Raw genomic sequence first — 21,380 nt, 5'->3', positions numbered from 1 at the left:
CTGTCTAAACAAAGCAAGAACTCGAGCAAGAGTAAGGACAGAGAAAGGAGCCAAGGACACAGCAGAGAGTTGTCATTGATTCAGCATGATGTGGTTGGGTGTCAAGTGGACAAGGGTTGGGGACTGTGATGATTAATCTCCATTGTCAACTTCATTGGATTTAAAATGCCCATGAAGACAGAAATCTCAGTGTGCCTGTGAAGGTGCTTCCCTATGGAGGGAAGACCCACCCTGAATATGGGTAACAGTCCCAAACTGAATAAAAAAAAAGAAAAACCAAGCTGGAGACCACCATCCCCCCCTCTGCTTCCTGCCTGTAGAAGCACGTGACCAGTCTCAAGCTCCTGCTGCCATGCCCACCTCGCCATGGTGGACTGCATCTTCAAGCTGTGAGCCCAAAGTTGCTTTGGTTGGGTATCTTGTCAGAGCCATAAGAAAATTAACTAACTCAAGAGCCATAAGCAGGAAGAAGTCAGTTGACATGAAGGCAGCAGAAGAGCCTAGAAGACTGAAGCTACAAATCACAGAAAGCCAAGGGCTCCAGAGAGCCACTGGAAGCTAGAAGATGCATGGGAGGTTTGTTTTTGAAAATTATTATTATTTTAGATTTATTTGCCTATAGGGATGTTTTGCCCAAATGTGCACCATGTGTATACTTGGCAATCCAAGAGCTCAGAAGAGAGCATTGGAGCCTCTGGGCTGAAGTTATGAATGATCATACCAGCATGTGGGTTCTAGGAAGAACCCAGGTTCCTCTGAAAAAGCAACATGCACGCTTAACTCTGAGCCGCCTCTCCATTCCGAAGGATTCTTTAGCATGTTTAAAAGGACTATGGTCTTGCTGCTACCTTGACCTCAGCCTTGACCTCCAGAACTGTGGAAGTATTATTTCTGGGTTTTGCTTTTGAGACAAGGTGTTATTGTGTAGCCCTGGCTGACCTGGAACTTGCTTTGTAAATCAGGTTGATCTTGAACTCATAGAGATCCACCTGCCTCTGCCTCCTGAGTGCTGGGACTAAAGGCGTGCGCCACCACTGAATTTCTGTTGTGTCAAACCACCAAGTCTGTAGCATTTTGTCCCAGGGATCATAGAAAGACAATGTAACACTCACTAGGAAAAGCCCTTTCTCAACGCTATGCAGACATTCTAAGGGAAGAATGAGTATTGCTTGTCAATCATCCTTGGGCCATGTGTTGTTCCCTGAATTAATTACTGTTGCCTGAGGGATTTAGTGTTCTATCTAATATAGGTTGCCTGATTCATTCAGAAACCTATGTTCAACCTGTCCTAAGCATATGGAGAAGAAAGAGAGGTCTCTCTTTAAAAATTAGTATTGCTTTATGTGTATGGTGTTTGCCTGCCTGTATGTCTGTGTACCAGTGTATGCCTGGTGCCTGTAGAGACTAGAAGAGCACATTGGATCCCTTGGAACTAGAGTTACAGATAGTTGTAAGCCACCATGTGGGTGCTGGGACTAGAACCTAGGTTTTCTGTAAGAGAAGACAGTGCTGTCAATTGCTGAGCCATCTCTACAATCCTGAAGAGGGGACCTATTATTAGAAGAAATAATAAATAGAAGTCAGACAAGACCAATACAATACAAAATCAATTCTTGTCCATTCTAGGGAATGAGTTAGTCAATTTTAGGTTACCATTGCAAATACCAAAGATAACCCACTTACAAAGAGAAGCTCATTGTGGCTTAAACATTTGGAGATTTCAGCCTATGTTTTGTGGTTGTTGTTGTTGTTGTTGTTGATGATGATGATGAGGAGGAGGAGACAGGGCTTCGAGTAGCCTAGGCTGGCCTTAGATTCACTATGTCACTGAGTGAGACTGAACTCCCGATCCTCCACCAACAGAGATTACAGATGTGAGCTTACACTGAGCTCTCAGGCCATTGCTGACTGAACCTGTTCCTTTGGGTCTATGGCAAGGCACGGGTCATAGAAGTTCATGGTGGAACACTATCACAAACCTTACCCCAGGAGAGGAAGAGAGTGACGGAGGGGTCAGGGTCCCATAAATCTTCAAGGTCACCTCCGATTACCTGGAGACTTCTTAGTAGGCCCTACCTTCTAAAGTTCTTAAACCCTGCCAGTAGTACTGAGCTAGGGGCTAAGATGTTTCACATGTTGACATTTTGAGGACAATCTGGATCCATACTATTGTGGAAAGAAAAAAAACTGATTCTATAAACTGTACTCTTATAAGGAAAATAGATTTTGAAAGATATCAAGGAAATGGAGAGTTCTCAGAATAAGCCAAAGCAAACACAATCACACTTCCTATTTGACAAGTCCCTAAAATGACAGACCACAAAGGTCTTTTTGTTTGTTTGTTTTTGTTTTTTGAGACAGGGTTTCTCTGTATAGCTCCTCTGGCTGTCCTGGAACTCACTCTGTAGAGCAGGCTGGCCTCGAACTCAGAAATCCACCTGCCTCTGCCTCCCAAGTGTTCACAAAGGTCTATTTGTTTATCTGTTTGCAAACAGACATGTTCATCTGTTGACAGGGCTCTTTATCTCTGGCATGGTATTCTAACAGGTAAAATAGAAGAATTGGATCATGCTATAATTAAGAGGAAAATGGTGGTGAATGCCTGCAATCTCAGAACTTGGGAGGTGAAGGCAGGAGGGTCAGGAGTTCAAGGTCAGCCTTGGTCATATAGTCTGGGGTATATGATACCCTATCTCAAAAAAAAAAAAACCAGCTGAGATGGGGCTTAAGAGATTACTCAGGTGGGCATAGTGATGCACACCTTTGATCCGAACACTCAAGAGGCAGAAGCAGGTGGATCTCTGAGTTTGAAGTCAACCTGGTCTATAGAGCAAATTCCTAGACCTCCAGTTGAGCTGCCAGTTGCCAGCCAGCACCAATTTTCAGCCATGTGAATGAGAGAATTTGTACCTTCCACACACTCCACAATTCCAGAAAACACTCTATAAAACACAAAACCACCTGGCTAATGCACAGACTCATAAGAAATACTTAATACTATTGTTTTAAGGAACTCGCTTTTGGAGTCAGGTGTAGTGGAACATGCCTCTCATATCAGGCAGGGGCAGGAGGATCTCAGAGTATGAGGCCTGTCTGATACAGAGGGAGTTCTAGGACAGCCAGGGCGGTGCAGAGAAATTCTGTCTTGAAAAACCAAGGAAAAGAAGGAAGGAAGGAAGGAAGGAAGGAAGGAAGGAAGGAAGGAAGGAAGGAAGGAAGAAACAAAGGAAGGAAGGAAGGAAGAAACAAAGGAAGGAAGGAAGGAAGGAAGGAAGAAACAAAGGAAGGAAGGAAGAAAGGAAGAAAGGAAGGAAGAATAGAACTCATTTTTGAGCCATGTATGGCGGCAGCAGTACTTGTAGATTAAGGCAGGAAGATTAAGAGTTTTGAGGCCAGTCTGGGCCTCAAATAGTGAATTCAAAATCAACAGTTTTGGGGGTGGGGGATCATTTGGGTCAGAATTTTCTTTGTTTGGTTTTGTTTTACATAGCGACAAATCAAAGGTTGGCAAACTTTTTTTTCTGTGAAAGATGAGATAACACAATAAGCATTTTTGGCGGTATAGGCATACGGTTTCTGTTACAACTCCCTAATTCTGCAGTTATGATTTGAAAGTCCCTGTCGACAAAATACAAGCAAAAGTACACAGCTGAGCTCTAATGCATTATCATTTACAAAAGTAGGTGGTAGGTGGCGGAGGTTCAGTGCGTGGAACCTAATTTCCGTAGCCTCCTGGTAGAAAATGGACACGGAGACCGCAGCTGAGAAGGGATACTTCCATAATCAAAACCTAAAGTGTGACATCTGACTTTGGGACTGGGAGGTTTGCAGAGTTCTGAAGAGTAGCGAGGACTGATAGATCAAAGTCCGGAGATCCAACTGTTACTAGCGGTCATTCACCTAAATTACACATTGATATCGTGCCTTAGCCAGAGAGTTTGTGGACTGAATTCATGGCTTGAACTCATAGGGACTTCTAAGTACAACATTCCAAGTTCCAACTGACTCCTTTCAGCAGCCCACAGAAGTGTACAGCAGTGAGACCAGGCCTTGATCTACTCTCGCTTACTACTGTGTATCGTAGAGAGCAGCGGGGGTTTGTTGTTTGATTGTCTTGTTTGTTTGTGGCTGTGCATTGCTCTAGCAGAGTCTGTTTCTTCTCATTTTGAAGGAAAAGGTTGACTACAGTCACTCAAGTGGACCTAGAAATTGCTCTATCTGCCAGGTCCCATCCATCCAGAATGAACTGATTAGTGACTTAACTCCTGGACTAGAAAGGGGACCACCTTATACACTTACTGAGACATATGGCCTATTAAAATTGTACCAGGTAAATTAGACTCAAGAGCTTATGGGGCGCACATGATCAAAGAAAGGACTTCATATCTCCCTTTTCTTTTTTCTTTTCTTTTCTTTTTTTGTTTTTTGTTTTTTGGGTTTTGGGTTTTGGTTTTTTTTCTAGACAGGGTTTCTCTGTGTAGCTATAGCTGTCCTGGAACTCACTCTGTAGACCAGGCTGGCCTCGAACTCAGAAATCTACCTGCCTCTGCCTCCCAAGTGCTGGGATTAAAGGCGTGCGCCACCACTGCCTGGTATATCTCCCTTTTCTTGACTCCCCAAAGTGGTGGGCACCCAGCAGCACGGGGGCCTGGTCTTGTGCCGGCCTATCACCTGATATCTGGTGTATATGTCAAGGACTGAGGACTCCCTGACTCGGCTCAGTCTCTCACTGTTGAACAGCCTAGTGAACGAAGCGTCTGCTGGTCTGCCTCTTCCTCTGTCTGGATCTGGATCTGACCTGCCATTTCCTTCTCTGGACTCAGTTCCGTTCCAGCTTTCACCTGGAAGCTGAACTCTGCAGCTTCAGGAGCCATCTCTCCTAGCACTGGTCAGGCTCATTATCTTATCAATACCAATTCCTGCTCAACCCACTTTACCCTCTTGGCCTCAGCTACAGCCTCTTTTGACATATATGTATAGAGCTATATAGGTCTATTTGCTGTGTGATTAACAGAGTTAATGTTCATAACTAAAATTAGGATAAAAGAACTTACATTGGCCTTAGCCAGGCAACTACTAGTGGATTTTATGACAAATTATTGCTATCTAAACTTCTAAACCTGGTAAATTTACTGTCATTCAAGTAACTTCAACATTGTACAAGACACAAAAACATGTTCGTCTATGCATTTAGCTTATTGTGCTCATGATAACAGGAAGAAACACCTAGTGGTTTGGCAAAATTTAGAGGAATTAAAGAGGGCCCAGCCAGGACAGTCTCTAGAAGTAGGGGGCAAGAAGTAATTTAAAATTTAGGGCAGAGTAGGGTATGGCAACAATCTCTAGGAAGGCTGAGGCAGGAGGATCAAGAATGTGTATACACAGTTAATGAAAAAGAAGCCATGGATTTGAAAGAGAGTGGGGAGGGGTATATGGGAGGGTTTGGAGGGAGGAAAATGGAAGGGAGAAACATTGTAATAAAATTACAATCTCAAAGACTAAAAGAAAGCCAGGTCTATAGAGAGAGTTTCAGGACAGCCAGGGAAACACAGAAAAACGCTGTCTTGAAACAAACAAAAGAAAAATCTATTTGGATACATTGAATTTATTTTTATGTTATATATACATTATTGTAAATATATATTAAGATTTTTCTCTCTCAGCTTGTTGAAAGGAGAGGATGATATAATTGGTCTTCAGATATTGAACAATCCTTACATACCTGTAATAAATCTCACTGGACATAGTATACTTTTTTAAAAAAGAAAAAGAATTCATAGATATCCCAAGCTAATAACAAAACCCTGTCTCCAAAAGCCAAAAGAGAATTTTGTTTAAAAAAATTAAAGATTAATTTATTGATTTTATGCATGTGTGTATGTGCACCATACACATGTTTTGTACCCTTGAAGTTCAGAAGAGGACATCAGATTTCCTGGAATCGAAGTTATAGATGGTTGTAAACCACCATGTTGGTGCAGTATAATTGAACACTTATACTGCAAGTATAAGTGCAGTGAGCTATTGATCCATTTCTCCACCCTTCCCCGCCCCCCGCCCCCAAATAATAGGTTGGGGTTGTGTCTCAGTTGGTACAGTACTTGCCTTGTTTGCACAGTGCCCTGGTTCGGTCCCCAGCATTACATAAAACACAGCATAGTGGGATCTGGACAAATGGCCTTGTGGTTAAGAGCCCTTGCTGCTCTTCCAGAGGATCCAAGTTCAGCTCCTGGTACTTATGTCAGAAGGTATAGTGTGCAGTTTCTACTACCCCACTTTAAGCTCCAGGTGGACAGTGCTGCCAGCCTCTGCCCTGGTCCCCTTTATCTGCAGGTGAAAGACATACATACATTATCTTATTTTTTGAGACAGGGTTTCTCTGTGTAGCCCTGGCTGTCCTGGCACTCACTTTGTAGACCAGGCTGGCCTCGAACTCAGAAATCCGCCTGCCTCTGCCTCCCGAGTGCTGGGATTAAAGGTGTGCGCCACCACCGCCCAGCTATCTTATTTTTAATTTGTTTTTTAGTTTAACAGCCAGGCTCTTTTAAGCCTACTCCCAGATCAACACCTCTAATTCTGCCCTCAACCTAGTTGCCCAGTTACCTTCTCCTTGCTCAGTACCCTAAATCTACCCTCAGCTTAGTTGCATTTCTTTCTTTCTTTCTTTCTTTCTTTCTTTCTTTCTTTCTTTCTTTCTTTCTTTCTTTCTTTCTTTCTTTCTTTCTTATATGTAAGTACACTGTAGCTATCTGACACTCCAGAAGAGGGAGTCAGATCTCGTGATCGGATGGTTGTGAGCCACCATGTGGTTGCTGGGATTTGAACTCCTGACCTTCGGAAGAGCAGTCGGGTGTTCTTACCCACTGAGCCATCTCACCAGCCCCTTAGTTGCATTTCTAATCTCCCATCTGCTACCCCAGGCCCAGTCAGGGAAGTGGCCAATGACCACTCCACCCTAGATCTCACATGGCTGGTGCCTCTCTCTCTCTCTCTGAAACATGGTTAATTTCTTCCTTTCCTTGATTCTCCTAACCTGCCTGCAGGAGCCTGGAAGTCCTGCCTCTGCCCAGCCACTGGCTGCTAGCATCTTTGATCCATCAAGAACCAATGGGGGAACAGGGCCTTCAGTGTTCACATGCAGATTCCCAATCAAAGCCTCAGAACCACGCCCTACAAGAAGGTTTTCAACCAGGGATGCAACGCCCTCTTCTGATATCTTTATATAACTGCACACATGCAGTGTACGTACAGAGTCACAGACAAGTACACAGTCATAAAGATAACACTACATCTTAAGCAAACCATCAGTTGAGGTGAAGCATGCCTGTAATCTCAGCACTTGGGAGGGAGAAGCAAGAGAGGATAGGTCATCCCTAGCTATCTAGCAAGTTCTAAGCCAGCCCTGGATACTTGAAGATTCTATAAAAAATAAACAAACCGAAAGATACACAAACAAAAACCGTAAGTGCTTTGTAATTCAGCTCTCTGATTCACAACCTAGCCTAAAAGAGGGAACAATTTCTCTTGGGATTTGAGGCGTTAGTTTTTATCTAATGAGGGAAGTACAATAAAATCCATGGAAAATCAGACCTCCTACACTCCTTCACACCTACACCTACACACACACACACACACACACACACACACACACACACACACGCCAAGGACTAAACAAAGACGGTTCCAAGTGAAAAGATGGCACTGGGCACCCTGTAAACTATCATCAACAGGTTGCTGAATGAAAACACGGACTCTTTCTGAGGAACAAAGAGGAATGACTCAAAGGAGTAGCTGCTTTCTGAGCCAAGCGTGCAGCCACCAGCAGAAAGGGCAGAGGTAAGAGCTGCAGAACAACAGAATTGCTGCCTCTGGAACAGAGCCCAGGGGATTCTCCAAAGGAACATGATTGGTTTTCAGATTTTCTAATGGCTGTTATGTGCTTCTAAATAACTTCTTCCTAAATGGGAGTTTCGATTGTGGTTTGCCTGTTGTCTGTTTTCCCATTATATGCTGGATGTGGGAGAAAGATAGGCTACAGAAGAGTCCAAATATAAATGCAAATAGTGTTGTGAACGCTTGAGAGTAAGTTTGATATGATCCATATTACCCCCAAATCCTTATTACACTTGATCTTAGCCAAAAGGCCCAGAAGCGATCCAAATCCTTTTTAAGAAAATAAAATTCTTAACAATTTCAGACTCATGTATAATGGATTTTGGTCATTTTTCACGGCTCCTCACCCTCTCATGCCCCTCCCATTTTCACAGAACCTCCCCCTAAGTTCCCTTCTACTTCCCTGTTTTCCTGTCTTTGTTGTTTGTTTCTGACTGCTGAGTTTAATTAATGGGTATGGGTGTGTGTTGGTTCTTGGAACATAGGCAACTTACTAGTGGCTATACCAGTGAAGAAAATGTATTCCACCATTACCTCCAAATCTTTAATATAACAATATAGTGATATATCATTTATTATGCATTTATTATAAATACATATAAAATCATAAAGTTAACATTGATACATGATTATCAATTCTGCCCTCTGTCCTACTCAGTTTCACTATAGATATAAATACTAGCCTCGAGCAGTGGTATGTTTAGTCGTCCTTTCTCTTAATTTTTTTTTTCAATTAGAATGGGAAATGTTTTTCCAGATTTTCTTCTCTATCATGAGATTGACATTTTGGAAGGCTCTAGGAAGTGGCCATCATTTGGATTGCTCTGTTTCCCTTGGAAATTATTGGTATTTCACAGAGTAGTACTTTGAAATCATGTGTCCTTTACCAGCCTTCCATATGCTTATTCCTGTAACTATGGACTCATGGTTTCCAGTCCTCAGCTGATAAGGAGTTCTTTCTGTCAACCTTTAACTTGATGCTTATCTTTTTCTGTACTCTTTGAACTTTGAACCATATTCTGGATCCTTTTACATATCTTCAGCTTTGATTTGATAGGATTCATCTTCCTTTTCTGGCCTAAGAGTTTTCAGTCTTATAATTGTTCTGGTCTATCAGAGTTAGGCTTCTCTCCTAAACACCCTGTCCTGTTATTGGCATGTTCCAGGTCACTAAATGTACTCATCACTTTGGTTAAATTTCTGCTTCCAGACATTCGCCCCTGCCCTCCTCCTCCTCCTCCTCCTTCTTCTGAGAAAGGGTTTCTTTACATAACCCTGGCTGTCCTGGAACTCACTCTGTAGACCAGTCTGGCCTCAAACTCACAGAGATCCTCCTGCCTCTGCCTCCTGAATGTTGGGATTTAAGGAATGTGCCATCACTGCCCAGCATCATTATAGGTGTCAGCATCATTCCTGGTGTCTTAGTTAGGGTTTTACTGCTGTGAACAGGCACCATGACCAAGGCAAGCCTTATAAAAACAACATTTAATTGGGGCTGGCTTACAGGTTCAGAGGTTCAGTCCATTAGCACGGCAGTATCCAGGCAGGCATGGCGCAGGCAGAGTTGAGAGTTCTATGTCTTCATCCAAAGGCTGCTAGTGGAAGACTGACTTCCAGGCAACTAGGGTGAGGATCTTATACCCACACCCACAGTGACACACCCATTTCAACCAGATCACACCTATTCCAACAAGGCCACACCTTCAGATGATGCCACTCCCTGGTCCAAGGATATACAAACCATCACACCTGGGATATTCAGTGCTGAGGATGGAATGAAGAGCTTCAAGCACTGTACCTACTGAGCTACATCCCAGACCTGTATTCACATCCCTTCATTTTTCTTTTCCAGATAGGGTCTCATATAACCCAGGCAGGTCAGGAATCCATCAGACAATTCAAAACCTTAAACTCTGAATCCTCCTTCCTCCACTTCCGGAGCACGGAGACTACATTTAAATATACTACACACGATTTACAACATACATTTGCTGATGTCTCTTATCAGTTTCATTCTCTATCTTTAACTTGAGGGGATGGCAGGTGCAGCACACAGACTTAGCATGTGTGAGGTTCTGGGCTTCAGATACCAGCAATGCAAAAGTAGTATCTCTTAAGTGGGAAGTCATAAATTCGTATCAATTTCACTGATTCCAAGACAGTATCGAAAGATTTGTTCTAGTTTTTGCTCTCTGCATTTACCTCCAGTAGGCATAGACTTGGAGACTCGAGTAGCTTTCTTTACTTACACACTTTTGGGGCTTCTTTTTAAAACTGTCTGCCTGTATGTAACGGTGGCCTTTCCTCCCTTGGGCAACACACCCTGATTTGGATTGTGAGCATTTGCATTGTGTCAGGCTGCTGCTCTCCTTATCCGGCTCAGTCCCCCTCATCCTGGTTGGATTTTGCCCTCCTGCTTATGCCATCTGGACTACTTACCTTGTTTCACTCTAGTGACGTCCAGACTAGATTTCTCAGAAGGGTGTGAAGAGGAACTATTTTATAGTTCATAGGTTCCTGAACTCGAGGGACTGTACCTGGAACTGGTTTAGATGATGAAATTTTGCACTTGAATGGGCTTTGGGGGTGGAAGGGGTGGAGAGTGGAGGACAGGACTTGGAACCTTATATATAAAATTCTATATATATTGTGCACGTGAGAAGAATCTAAAACAATTTGTAGCTACGGGAAAAACTGGTACATTTAAGATGTCTGTAAAATTAGTGCTCGTCCTACATCCATCAAGATGTCTCTTTCTTCCTTCCTTCCTTCCCTCCTTCCTTCCTTCCCTTCTCTCTAAATTTCAACTGCCCAGTAACTTTCTTGTTCATTTTGAGACAGGGTCTTCTATAGCCCAGGTCTAGACTGGAACTTGCTATTTATTTAAGGATGGTCCCCCCTGCTTCCACCTCCCAAGTTCTGAGGTTACAGGTGCAAGTCACCATGTCTAACTTTAAATTAGTTATTTAATTTTTATTTTTTAATTTTGAGACAGAGTTTTACCACATATATAGCCTTGACTGGCCTCAAACTCGAAATTCTCCTGTCTTCACCTTTTAAGTGCTGCTAGGATTACAGTTCGTGTGACCATCCCTAGCTCTGAAATTTATGTTAATCAAAAGAATTCTCTAAGAAGTGATATTTTGGGGACCAACAAAGTGGCTCAGCAGGTAAAAGTCCTTCCCATCCCAACCCAATGATCTGAATTCCCTCCTCAGATCCCACAGTGGGAGAACTGACTTCTGAAAGTTGTACTGTGAACTTCAAACACTTGTGACATGTTTGCACACACACACACACACACACACACACACACACACACACACGTGATAAAAATGTTAAAAAGAAGTGGTTTAAGGCTGTGTCTTAGGAAATGTTCCTCTGTTTGGGGACCTTTTTGGAACGTGTTCTCCACATTGTGAGGAAAACCTGAACAGTTGCCAGGCTAAGTCATTACATGGAAAGGCCTTTGGGGAGGGGGTCGAGATGGAAGGTCTCATTACTCAACCTAGCTGGGCCCTATGAGCTCCCAGCCTCTACTAGCACCGATTTCCAGGGCACACACAAGAGCTTGGAGAAGCACTGTGTGAAGGTGTTTTGAAATTTGCAACTGTGCTAGTGCCGGGTTATTACTACGGGAATCAGAACTGCCAGCCGAGGTGGAGAACTGCTGTCAAGCTGCTTGGGAGTTGGGAGTTATAGACCTGTGAAATAACTGCCTGCTGTGTGCCAGGTACTGTCCTCTGTTCTCCTCATCTACTGGGGTGTGACAGCAATGTAAACTGGCAGGCATAAAAAAGGCTTAGTCCTTGATGGGTTCTTTGTCATCCCAATCAACAGACAATCAGCAGGTGTTATTCCCCCCCCCCGCCCCCGCCCCTATTTCAGGCCGAAAGGGTTGTGGGATATATCTGTGGCCCTAGCACTCTTCTCCTGTCTCCTGGCCATCATCTGTAGCTAGAAAGCTTTGTCTCCATTTTCCTCTGCTCATTTTTCAGATGTGGAGCTCATGCCTCAGCATAGCTCACTCCCAAGCAAAATTTCCCTGCTAGCATAGGATGGTGGAGTTTGTTCTTTACCCTGACCAACTCTCAGAAGATAATTCTTGACTTTGTCCTCTACAATGACTTAGCAATAAAGGTTTCCTTTTTCTTTTCATATACTGAGATAACCATTTCTGGGATCTAGGTGTGGCGACTCATACCTACAATCCATGCCCTTGGGAGGCTGAGGTAGAAGGTTGAGAGTTCAAGGCCAGTTAGGCTAACCTAGGCTATTAGGGTGAGCTCCTGTTGAAAAGAAAGAAAAGAAGAAGGAGGAGGAGGAGGAAGAGGAAGAGGAAGGAAGAAAGAAAGAAAGAAAGAAAGAAAGGAAGGAAGGAAGGAAGGAAGGAAGGAAGAAAGAAAGAAAGAAAGAAAGAAAGAAAGAAAGAAAGAAAGAAAGAAAGAGGCAGGCAGGCAGAGGGATGCTCACAGATATTCCTGGTCATGATAATGGAGGCCTACTTATAGTGTCAGATTTGTGAGGTTGAGGCAGGAAGATGCCAAGTTTAAGACCACCCTGGGCTATGCAGAGAGACCCTAATCTCAGACCAAACCAAACCAAACCAAACCAAACCAAACCAAACCACAAGTAGGTTGTGCAGATTTTTCAGGAGTTATGGGGTAGTCCAAATGGGTCTTTTCCAGAACAGGTTTTGGTGTTGGGGAACTGGAAGAACAATAACGCCTCTTTCTGAGGGGGATGAGGACGGGAGTGGGATGGAGGGGTTAGATTACTGTGTGCGGGACTCATTTGGCTGAGATGATACTGGAAGGTGGAGGGTTAGGGAAGAGATGTGGGTTGGATCCACAAAGTTTTGTGTTATCAGCTTATAGATAATAGAACCACACCTAAGGAACATAGACATAAAAGAGCCGCAGGGACCACAGCCTCAGGACCTCACCAAGGGAGGCGAGGGGCCAGAGAGGGTCGGTCAGGAAGTCACCTGATGAGCAGTATACTTTCTTTTCTTTCTTTCTTTTTTTTTTTTTTTTTTTGGTTTGTTTTTGCTTTTGTTTTTCGAGACAGGTTTTTTTTCTGTGTAGCCCTGGCTGTCCTGGAACTCACTCTGTAGAACAGGCTGGCCTCGAACTCAGAAATGCACCTGCCTCCCAAGTGGTTTTTTTTTTTTTAAATACTTTCTATGATTGCAACCAAATGTCACTCAGCCTGCTTTCTCATCGATGAATCGGAGACAGTTAACAACCCCTATTACATGGCATATATTGGTTAACAACAAACTCTCCAAACATAGGAGTAGCTAGAATTAGCATTCCCCATCTTAAGGTTCTCATCACATTCAAGGATAAATGGGTCTGAGGCCTCGGGGTCAAGACTTCAAGTGCTTAAATCTTCCAGCTTCCACTTTCAGATCAACAAGGTTAGGTAAAGGAACGCGCAGTGACAAAGTTTTTAGGAGCCCTGAGTTCCACAGCTTATCAGCTGTGAGATTTTACAGGCCATTCATTCTTATTCACTCCAAGGCACTGAAATCTTTGTTTACTACATAGTCTGGGCTGGCTCCAAACTCTGGCTCTTCCTGTCTCCGCAACCAGAGTCTGGGATTACAGGTGTTCACGACCGCGCCTAGATTCCAGTATTCTGTTAAATGGGGACTGTGTTCCAGCGCTGTGTACAACGGGCTGTTCTGTACGCAGGCTTAGGAATTAATGCAGTTTTCTGCCAGTCTCATCCCAACAAGCATGTGTCATCTCCATGTGGCATGCACTAGAGGCCATGTTGCACCTAGAACCAAGTTGGGCAGGTTCCTGAGGTTTCCCAATCCTGCAAACACTTATGTGGGAGTAAGAGTAGAGCAAGATGGTCACTTCCCTAGCAGGACTCAATAAGCAGCTCCTCCACTTTAGCCCCCTCACAGGCAGGCGGACCCAGCTAGGGTAAGTGGATCTTTGGAACGCCCCAGAGAATCCGTCCGCTGGCCTCGCGGGACGTCGAAGCCGGTTTCCTAGACGACCTTTCTCCACTCCATTTTCTCACTATCCCAAGGCTACCGCCTGTCCTCTTGTCCTCACTAGCTGCTGTCCCAGGCCCATACCCGAGTCACTGGGTACGTCAGGAAGTGGTGAGCAGCTCGTTGAACAAGAAGCTGGTTTAGAGAGACTTAAGCTCCACGGTGAACGCTAGGAAGAAAAGCTGAGCGCCGCTGGGTATGGGATGCCCGCTCAACCCAAGGCTGCGGTGGGGCTGGCGGAGCGCCACGTTTAGTCCCCAAGTGTCGCGACGCCCTGCAACCCAACCTCCCGAGGGCCCGCCCCTTAGTGCCTGCCCCCCAAGCTCCGCCCTCCCTTAGCTGCCAGAAAAACCCGGCTGAAGGTTCCGCCCCTCAGTCCCCTCTCCGAGCCTTGTCCCTCATGCCCCGCCCCTCTCGAAAAAGACCCGCTTTGCGGCCCCACCCCTTAGACTCCGCCCCCCCAGGTTCCGCGAACAGCCTTCCGAAACCCGGTTGAGGCCCCGCCCTAGGTCGAGACCACGCCCCCTGCTCATCCGCGCTTGTGGTTCCCGCTGATCTCTCCAAAGTCCCGCGGCCAGGGGTGTCGGCTTTCCGCCGCAGGCGGCCGGTGCTGCGCTAGGTCCTAGCCCCCTCCCCCCGGCCCCTCCTTCGATCGCTGTGGTCGGGTAGCGCCTGGCGGGCGGCCTGCGGGCGGGCCGTCCTCTCAGCCGTAGCCCACCCCCTCTTAAAGCCGCGGCGGGAAGATGAGGTTTCGTGAGCAGTTCCTGGGCGGCAGCGCCGCGATGCCGGGCGCGACCCTGCAGCGGGCCTGCCGCCTGCTCGTGGCCGTCTGCGCGCTGCACCTCGGCGTCACCCTCGTCTATTACCTCTCTGGCCGCGATCTGAGCCGCCTGCCCCAGTTGGTCGGAGTCTCCTCTACACTGCAGGGCGGCACGAACGGCGCCGCAGCCAGCAAGCAGCCCCCAGGAGAGCAGCGGCCGCGGGGTGCGCGGCCGCCGCCTCCTTTAGGCGTCTCCCCGAAGCCTCGCCCGGGTCTCGACTCCAGCCCTGGTGCAGCTTCTGGCCCCGGCTTGAAGAGCAACTTGTCTTCGTTGCCAGTGCCCACCACCACTGGACTGTTGTCGCTGCCAGCTTGCCCTGAGGAGTCCCCGCTGCTCGGTAAGACCCAGGATCTGAGGACGTGGACTCCTCGGATTTCCTCAGTAGGGTTCCAGGGATATTATCCTAAGATCTCTTTCAGGACTGCCAGCCACCAGGTTTTGATCAGAGTGCATAATCCCCAAGAAGGGCTTAATCCTCTTTGGGATGACCCAAAGAGAGGTTGGCTGGTGTCTCAAGAGGCAGGGGCCCTGTTGGGAAACCCCCAGGCTCTTACCCCAGCACCAGACAAGGCCCTGGAGACACCCTTGTTCTGGCCCAGGACTCAGGAAGTTTGAAGTTGGGGTCAGTTTAGAGTAGACTGAAAAGGCTGCTCTGCAACCTTCCCTACCTATAGTAGCAACACCGGCAACCTTCAACCTTCTGAGGACAAGACCGACAGTGAGAAAACCACCTCCCCTCCCCACCACCCTCCACTCCGCCTTAGAACAAGCCACTTAACTTTCTCTTTAAGGTTTCTTTCTGGTAAATGGAGATAATAAACCACACGTATTTTGGAGTTGTTTTGAAGAAGTAAATGAAACATTGTAACTAAGAGTTTAAAGAATGAGGATGAACTCTTAGAAAGTTGCTACAATTGTGGGATTTCCTCCTGTTTGTAGGTGCTGAACCAAGGGGCCTTCTGTCTCCCACCCCAAGTTCCTCCTCCTGATGCTTCCTCTTAACCAAACTGAGCAGGGCCCTCTCCAGGGGCAGAGGGCCTGTGTACTCAGGGGACTGACTGGAGGGCTAAAATTAACCCGGTCAATGGGGCTGCACTTTCCTGGAAATACTTGCCCAGCTGATACCAGGCAGGGGGGCAAGTATATGAGTTTGTGTTCCCAGTACTAGGCGACTGGCCAGGGTAGAACTTTGACTGGAGATCACAGGTAGTGCCAGGTTTTAGAGAATGTTTCGCAGAGTGAATCCCATCTCCCCACAGACAGACAGGCAGGCAGCGTGCTAATAGCTCTGTCTCATTCTGGGAAAGCCTTGGCAGAGCAGGCCTTCCTATAGCCTGTTGCTCAATGTCTCCAATAATTACTTCAATGTTTTCACATCAAGTTTGGGAGGAACCTCTTGGAATTGGCCAAACATGAGTAATCGAATTACTTTGGACTTGGTTGTTAATTTGGGAAACAGGAATAGTTCTATGGAAAGTGAAGTAGAACATTAGTCTGACTTCAAGCATGTTATAGTGTTTCTTCCTGTTGTATAAAGTGGACTTGTCTGTGCTTACCTCACAGGGCTATTTTTAGGACTAATTGAGATTGTATATAGAGTAGGCAGGCACTCAGCAAGTAATCAACAATACAGTTTGAGGATGTGAAGTGGCGATTTCTTAGACTTCCACGGAGATGGCTCGCTGAACAACATAGAAGAGGAGGAAGTGACCGAGTCCTCAGACCACAGAATGTCTGGGCCTTTTGCTTTTATTTTTGGTTGTTGCCTGAGCATCATGCAGAAAAAAGACAAATTAATTAGTTAAGTACCCCAGAGCCATGGACATAGCTCAGATGGTGGAAGGCTTGTCTGGCCTGCCCAAAGCCTTGATTATAAAACTGAGCAAACATCAGATCCTATCTCAAAGAGAAAACCAGGTTTATAGTTGTTCAGAGTATAGGTTCTTCCTGCTGAAATATGAGGGACTGTGGTAACTATAGTTCTGTTCAGTTTGGTTTGGTAATGTGGGTTGCTCAATTCATCCTGAAATAGACAGCTCAAAAGGACCTTACTGAGAGAGATCACTTTAGACTGTGGAGTCCAGAGGCCTAGGCCTCTTCTGGCCTGGCTACCTTCATGTGACTTGCATGGGACTGATGTCTAGGTTTCTGCTGAGACCACAATCGCAGAAACAAGGGTAGGAGGTTAGGTTTTGTTTTGTTTTTATTAATTTGAGCCCTTAGATTTGAATGCTTAGGTGCAGCTTTTGGGGGGCGGTTCTTGGTCAGAAGGAATCTTAAGAAAACTTTTAAGTGTATTTGGGACTCTGTGTGTGTGTGTGTGTGTGTGTGTGTGTGTGTGTGTGTGTGTAGTGTCAAGCCCATCTGTTCCACTGGGCAGGTGTCAGCCAAAGCCCTTGACCGTGGTTTTGAGGTTGGTGGGAGAAAGCACCCCTAGGGGGTTAGCACGGTGGCCTTTTTACTACTCACAGTTCCTTTCCCCAACTTTCCTCTGCTTTCTGGTGTCCAGCAGTCTAAGCCAGATGCTTGGATCTTTTTCAGTTGATAGCTGGTGACTTTGAGGTGGTAAGGGACCAGACCCGGCTGCTGATAGGTTGCTGTTAGATCTGCTTTTGGGTTTGTCAGAATATTTGAATGGACTTTAGATAGACTGAGGTTGGAATTGTGCTTAGGCAATATATGTGTAACCGGGGCAAACTGTATTGTTTGCAGTCCTAGTGATGGTGGGCACTCCTCTCATCTGTAGGGCTAGTGTGAGCCTCTGTCTGTCTGTCTGTCCCATCCTTCCTTACTCCACTGTGGGCTACAGGGGTTAGCTGGCCGTGCCTGATAAGTCTTCTATTTGCCCAGAGAACTCTAGTTACTTCAGGCATTTTCTTTAGCCCTGTGACAGGCCTCCAGGTAACTGTCACTGTGTACTCTACTGGCTGTAGCAGTGAGCCGGCCTTTCTGGCCCTCTGAATGTTTGCCCGGGCTGAGAGGAGGCATGGCCTTGTGGTTCTTTCCCGGAATGTTTATCTTTTTCCAGAAGGTTTTATCTGCTCATATTTGGCACAGCTTGACAAAATTTGACTGGCTGTGGCACAGGCATTTTGGGTGTGGTGTTAGTGGAAAGGGGGACAGCACGTCAGGCTGGATTGATTTGGGGAAGCAGGACTGGCTGATTCAGCCGGGGGTCTGGGACAGATGGTACAGATCTTTCAAGGGGGCAGTGGACACTGGACAACTTAAACCTCAGAGGCCCCTTTTGACCAACTGTGCTTTAAGGAGATACCCTTCATTTGTTCAAAGGGAAGATGTGTGTGTGTGTGTGTGTGTGTAGACCCATATGCCATGGTGTGTAGACCCACATGCCATGGTGTGTAGACCCATATGCCATGGTGTGTAGACCCATATGCCACGGTGTGTAGACCCACATGCCACGGTGTGTAGACCCACATGCCACGGTGTGTAGACCCACATGCCACGGTGTGTAGACCCACATGCCACGGTGTGTAGACCCATATGCCACGGTGTGTAGACCCATATGCCATGGTGTGTAGACCCATATGCCATGGTGTGTAGACTCATATGCCATGGTGTGTAGACCCATATGCCATGGTGTGTAGATCCATATGCCATGGTGTGTAGACCCATATGCCATGGTGTGTAGATCCATATGCCATGGTGTGTAGACCCATATGCCATGGTGTGTAGACCCATATGCCATGGTGTGAATGTGGAGCTCAGAGGTTTCAGGGACAGGACTCACACTGTCAGGCTTGGTGGCAAGCACCTTTTACCTGCTGAGCCATCTTGCTGGCCCAGGATTCTTATCTAGAAGCAAACAGCCCAGTTAGAGTAGAGCCCTGTTCATGAGCCCAACTCCCTGGCTTTTGGGGGCTACTTTTAGCTGAGCCTCTGCCATGGAATGTGATGGTGAAGATGAAATACTTACTACGTCTCTGCTGGGCTCTTGGCTCTCAGGCATTCCTCTTTATCATGCTGCCACCTTCACCCATTTGTGCATGTGCAGACACAGGCAGGCTGATTAGAACAGTCTGTACTGTGAGGCTCGGAAGAGGGCTGTCCTGGACCTACCCATTCTGAGATGGCTCTTGGGACTCTAGCACCCTCTGCTTTAGGGTGGAATCTCATCCTGGGTTTTAGAGGAGGCACAGAGATCCTCTCTTGGACGCAGATCTTGCAGCTTTGACTTTGGGTAACAAGCCAGTTTGTCTTGCTGCTTTTCTCTGGAGGCAATAATTTATTGATTACACACAGATCCTACTGTCTTTTATCTTACAGTCATATTGGACATACCCTTTCCTACCCGGAGCAGAGATGTACATTCCAGTAAAACCATTACAAGGTCTCAGCTCTTCCCAACTCAGTCAGTCAGGTGGCCGTAATACGGAAACCTGTTTGCCAAGGTCATTGAGAAATACCCTCCATGACAGTCTGGGTCTTTTTCATGGTGAAACCTGTTAATTTCTTCCAAATAGCATTATGGCAGGATAAGAGTGATCCCTGACAGTTATTTATTCTACACTTTTTAGGGGTGTGACTAAGTGGTTGCATATACAAGGCCTTGGGCTTAATCCAGCACCAGGGAGAAATATCCCAGGTTCTGAACAAGTGTGGGAACCCCCTGTGGCAGAAGAACAGGTAGACAGTCCTTGGGACATGGAAAATAAGAGCCAAATGTGGGATTGGCTTTAAACTCTAGTTTCTTGGCTTAGCATCCCTGAAGAGGAGTCTGGTATTTTTGCCTCAGGTTAATGTCCAAAGAGACTAGTTCAGAGGACCAGGAATTGTCATGATATATTCTAGAGATTGGAAAGAAGATCCTTCTAAGTTATGCTTTCGTATCCCTTCCTCTGATAGGTCTTATACGGATGTCTGGACGACTGCGGTAACATCATTCATTTACAGTGTGTGCTGTGTGGAGCTAGAACTATAAAGAAAACAAAATGTCTTCCTTGTAGCAATTTTCAGTTTAAGCAAGAGAGACTTAATTATTGTGCTAATGTCTCTGAACACCCCACGTGTGTGTGTGTGTGTGTGTGTGTGTGTGTGTGTGTGTGCTGCACACACTCAAGAGATCCCATGTTCCTTTCTCTAATATTATATCCTACCTTCCTTTCATTCAGAAAGAAACTCAGGCTTGATGTCACAGTTCTTCCGTCCTGGTTTTATTTGATTGTGTGAAAATTTTCCTTTTCTTTCCGAAGCCATACATTAGCTGTGCTGGGTAATCTTAACTTGCTGCGCTATAATGATTATAATGAGATATCGCCCGCCATCTGCCTGGGTATTATGGTCTTTGAGTGGCAGCAGGGTAGGGATTTCCAGGCTAATTTAGGGGTTGAGGATGATGGGGCAGTTGATGCCAAGTCGCTCGGAGCCCTCCCATAGATTCTGCCCTGGGACCGTTCAGACACTGGATCACCTTGGGCTCAGTGGGCTAAGGGTCCCTGTGAAAGCAACCTAGCTATTATTTTTGGTCAAACCTGGTGATTCCTTCATGTCTCAGTTATTTATGGCCTCTGTTCTTTGTCCCCTGTTTGTTCCTGCCAAAGGAGACTGGAAATCTGCTTGAGTTAATGTCCATTTGAAATTTGCATGGTTTATGATGCAGTGGCGTGGTAAGTTTTTTATAAGAAAAAAAAATCAGTGTGTGTGTATGTCTGTAGGCATGTTGGCCATGGTCGTCTTATGGAGGTCACTGGACAATTTCAGGCATTAGTAGTCCTTGCCTTCCACCTTGTTTGAATCAGAATTTCTTGTCTGCTGCTGCATACACCAGCGGAACCTGCCCCATGAGCTGTTCAGAATTCTCCTGTCTTCACCTCCCTATCTCCCTATTAAGAGCACTGGGAATATAGACATACTATGGTCTGGCTTTTACATGGGGATTCAAATTCAGGGTCTCATGATTTCACAGCAAGAACTTCACCCACTGGACCATCTCCTCAGCTCTGGACTGGTCTTAAGACAAACAGACTTCCCTTTTGGTCCTAACCCTTTGAGACTTTGGCAGTGTGATGAGTTTACATTTGATCCTGCCATACATGATGTGTTCCCTGAGCCAGTGGCCAGTCCCTGCAACGTTGCTCGGTTTGAACTTCATGATCTTCATAGAGCTAGCCTTCCTGTTTCTAAACAGGGCAAAGTCTCCTGAAAGCTGACTGTAGCTGTGGCTGAAAAGACCTTGGTTGTGACCCCTTGTGTGTCTGGGACTGTGCAGGGTGAGGTGAGGGAGCCTTTGCCCCAGGAGAGAGCTCTCTAAAGCCTGTTTGGAAAGCTCTCTAGGTTAGAGGCCTGTAGTGGTTTGGCCTGAGGTAGTTCTGGGTGAATGTGACCTAAAGGGATCGGTCACTAGAAGACAGAGAGGGGTGAGTCACGTGCTAAGGTTCAGGTTCTGTTTCAGCTTGGCTTCCTTATACAAATGAGGGCCAGGGGCTGTATCTTTTATTGGGTGTTGTTGAATTCTGTGGCAGTGATTTTAAGTACGTTCTGGGTCTATTGCGTAACTGTAATGATTTGCCTCTTAGGTATTAGGACAAAGGCTATGGGTTTTGTATTTGCCTTTTTCTTTGTGAGGGTGTTAGTAATCTTAATTTTTGTGGAAAGTAATATGGAATGGGAGGGTATAACTCAGTGTAGAACAC

General features: G+C 45.9%; 1 protein-coding gene and 1 non-coding gene across 4 annotated transcripts in view; both read left to right on the top strand.

The window, feature by feature from the left end:
- The first annotated feature begins 14,470 nt into the window (after positions 1–14,470).
- Positions 14,471–21,380, top strand: part of B4galt1 (UDP-Gal:betaGlcNAc beta 1,4- galactosyltransferase, polypeptide 1) — a 49,383-nt gene continuing 42,473 nt past the window's right edge. For 2 of the 3 annotated variants that reach the window (NR_165793.1, NM_022305.5), the window contains exon 1: positions 14,471–15,064. Coding sequence is in view for 2 of the 3 variants with exons in the window: in NM_022305.5 (NP_071641.1) it covers positions 14,650–15,064 (415 nt within the window). In the remaining variant the exon portion in view is untranslated. The remainder of the gene's footprint in view (positions 15,065–21,380) is intronic. The other variant, NM_001378519.1, reaches the window with a different exon arrangement.
- Positions 18,317–18,399, top strand: Mir5123 (microRNA 5123). Its single transcript, NR_039584.1, has one exon. It is a non-coding gene; the product is annotated as a microRNA 5123 (primary transcript).

Source organism: Mus musculus, chromosome 4 (genome assembly GCF_000001635.26).
Source record: "Mus musculus strain C57BL/6J chromosome 4, GRCm38.p6 C57BL/6J".
In the NCBI taxonomy this organism is placed as follows: Eukaryota; Metazoa; Chordata; class Mammalia; order Rodentia; family Muridae; genus Mus; species Mus musculus.
This window is presented reverse-complemented; position numbering and strand designations above follow the sequence as displayed.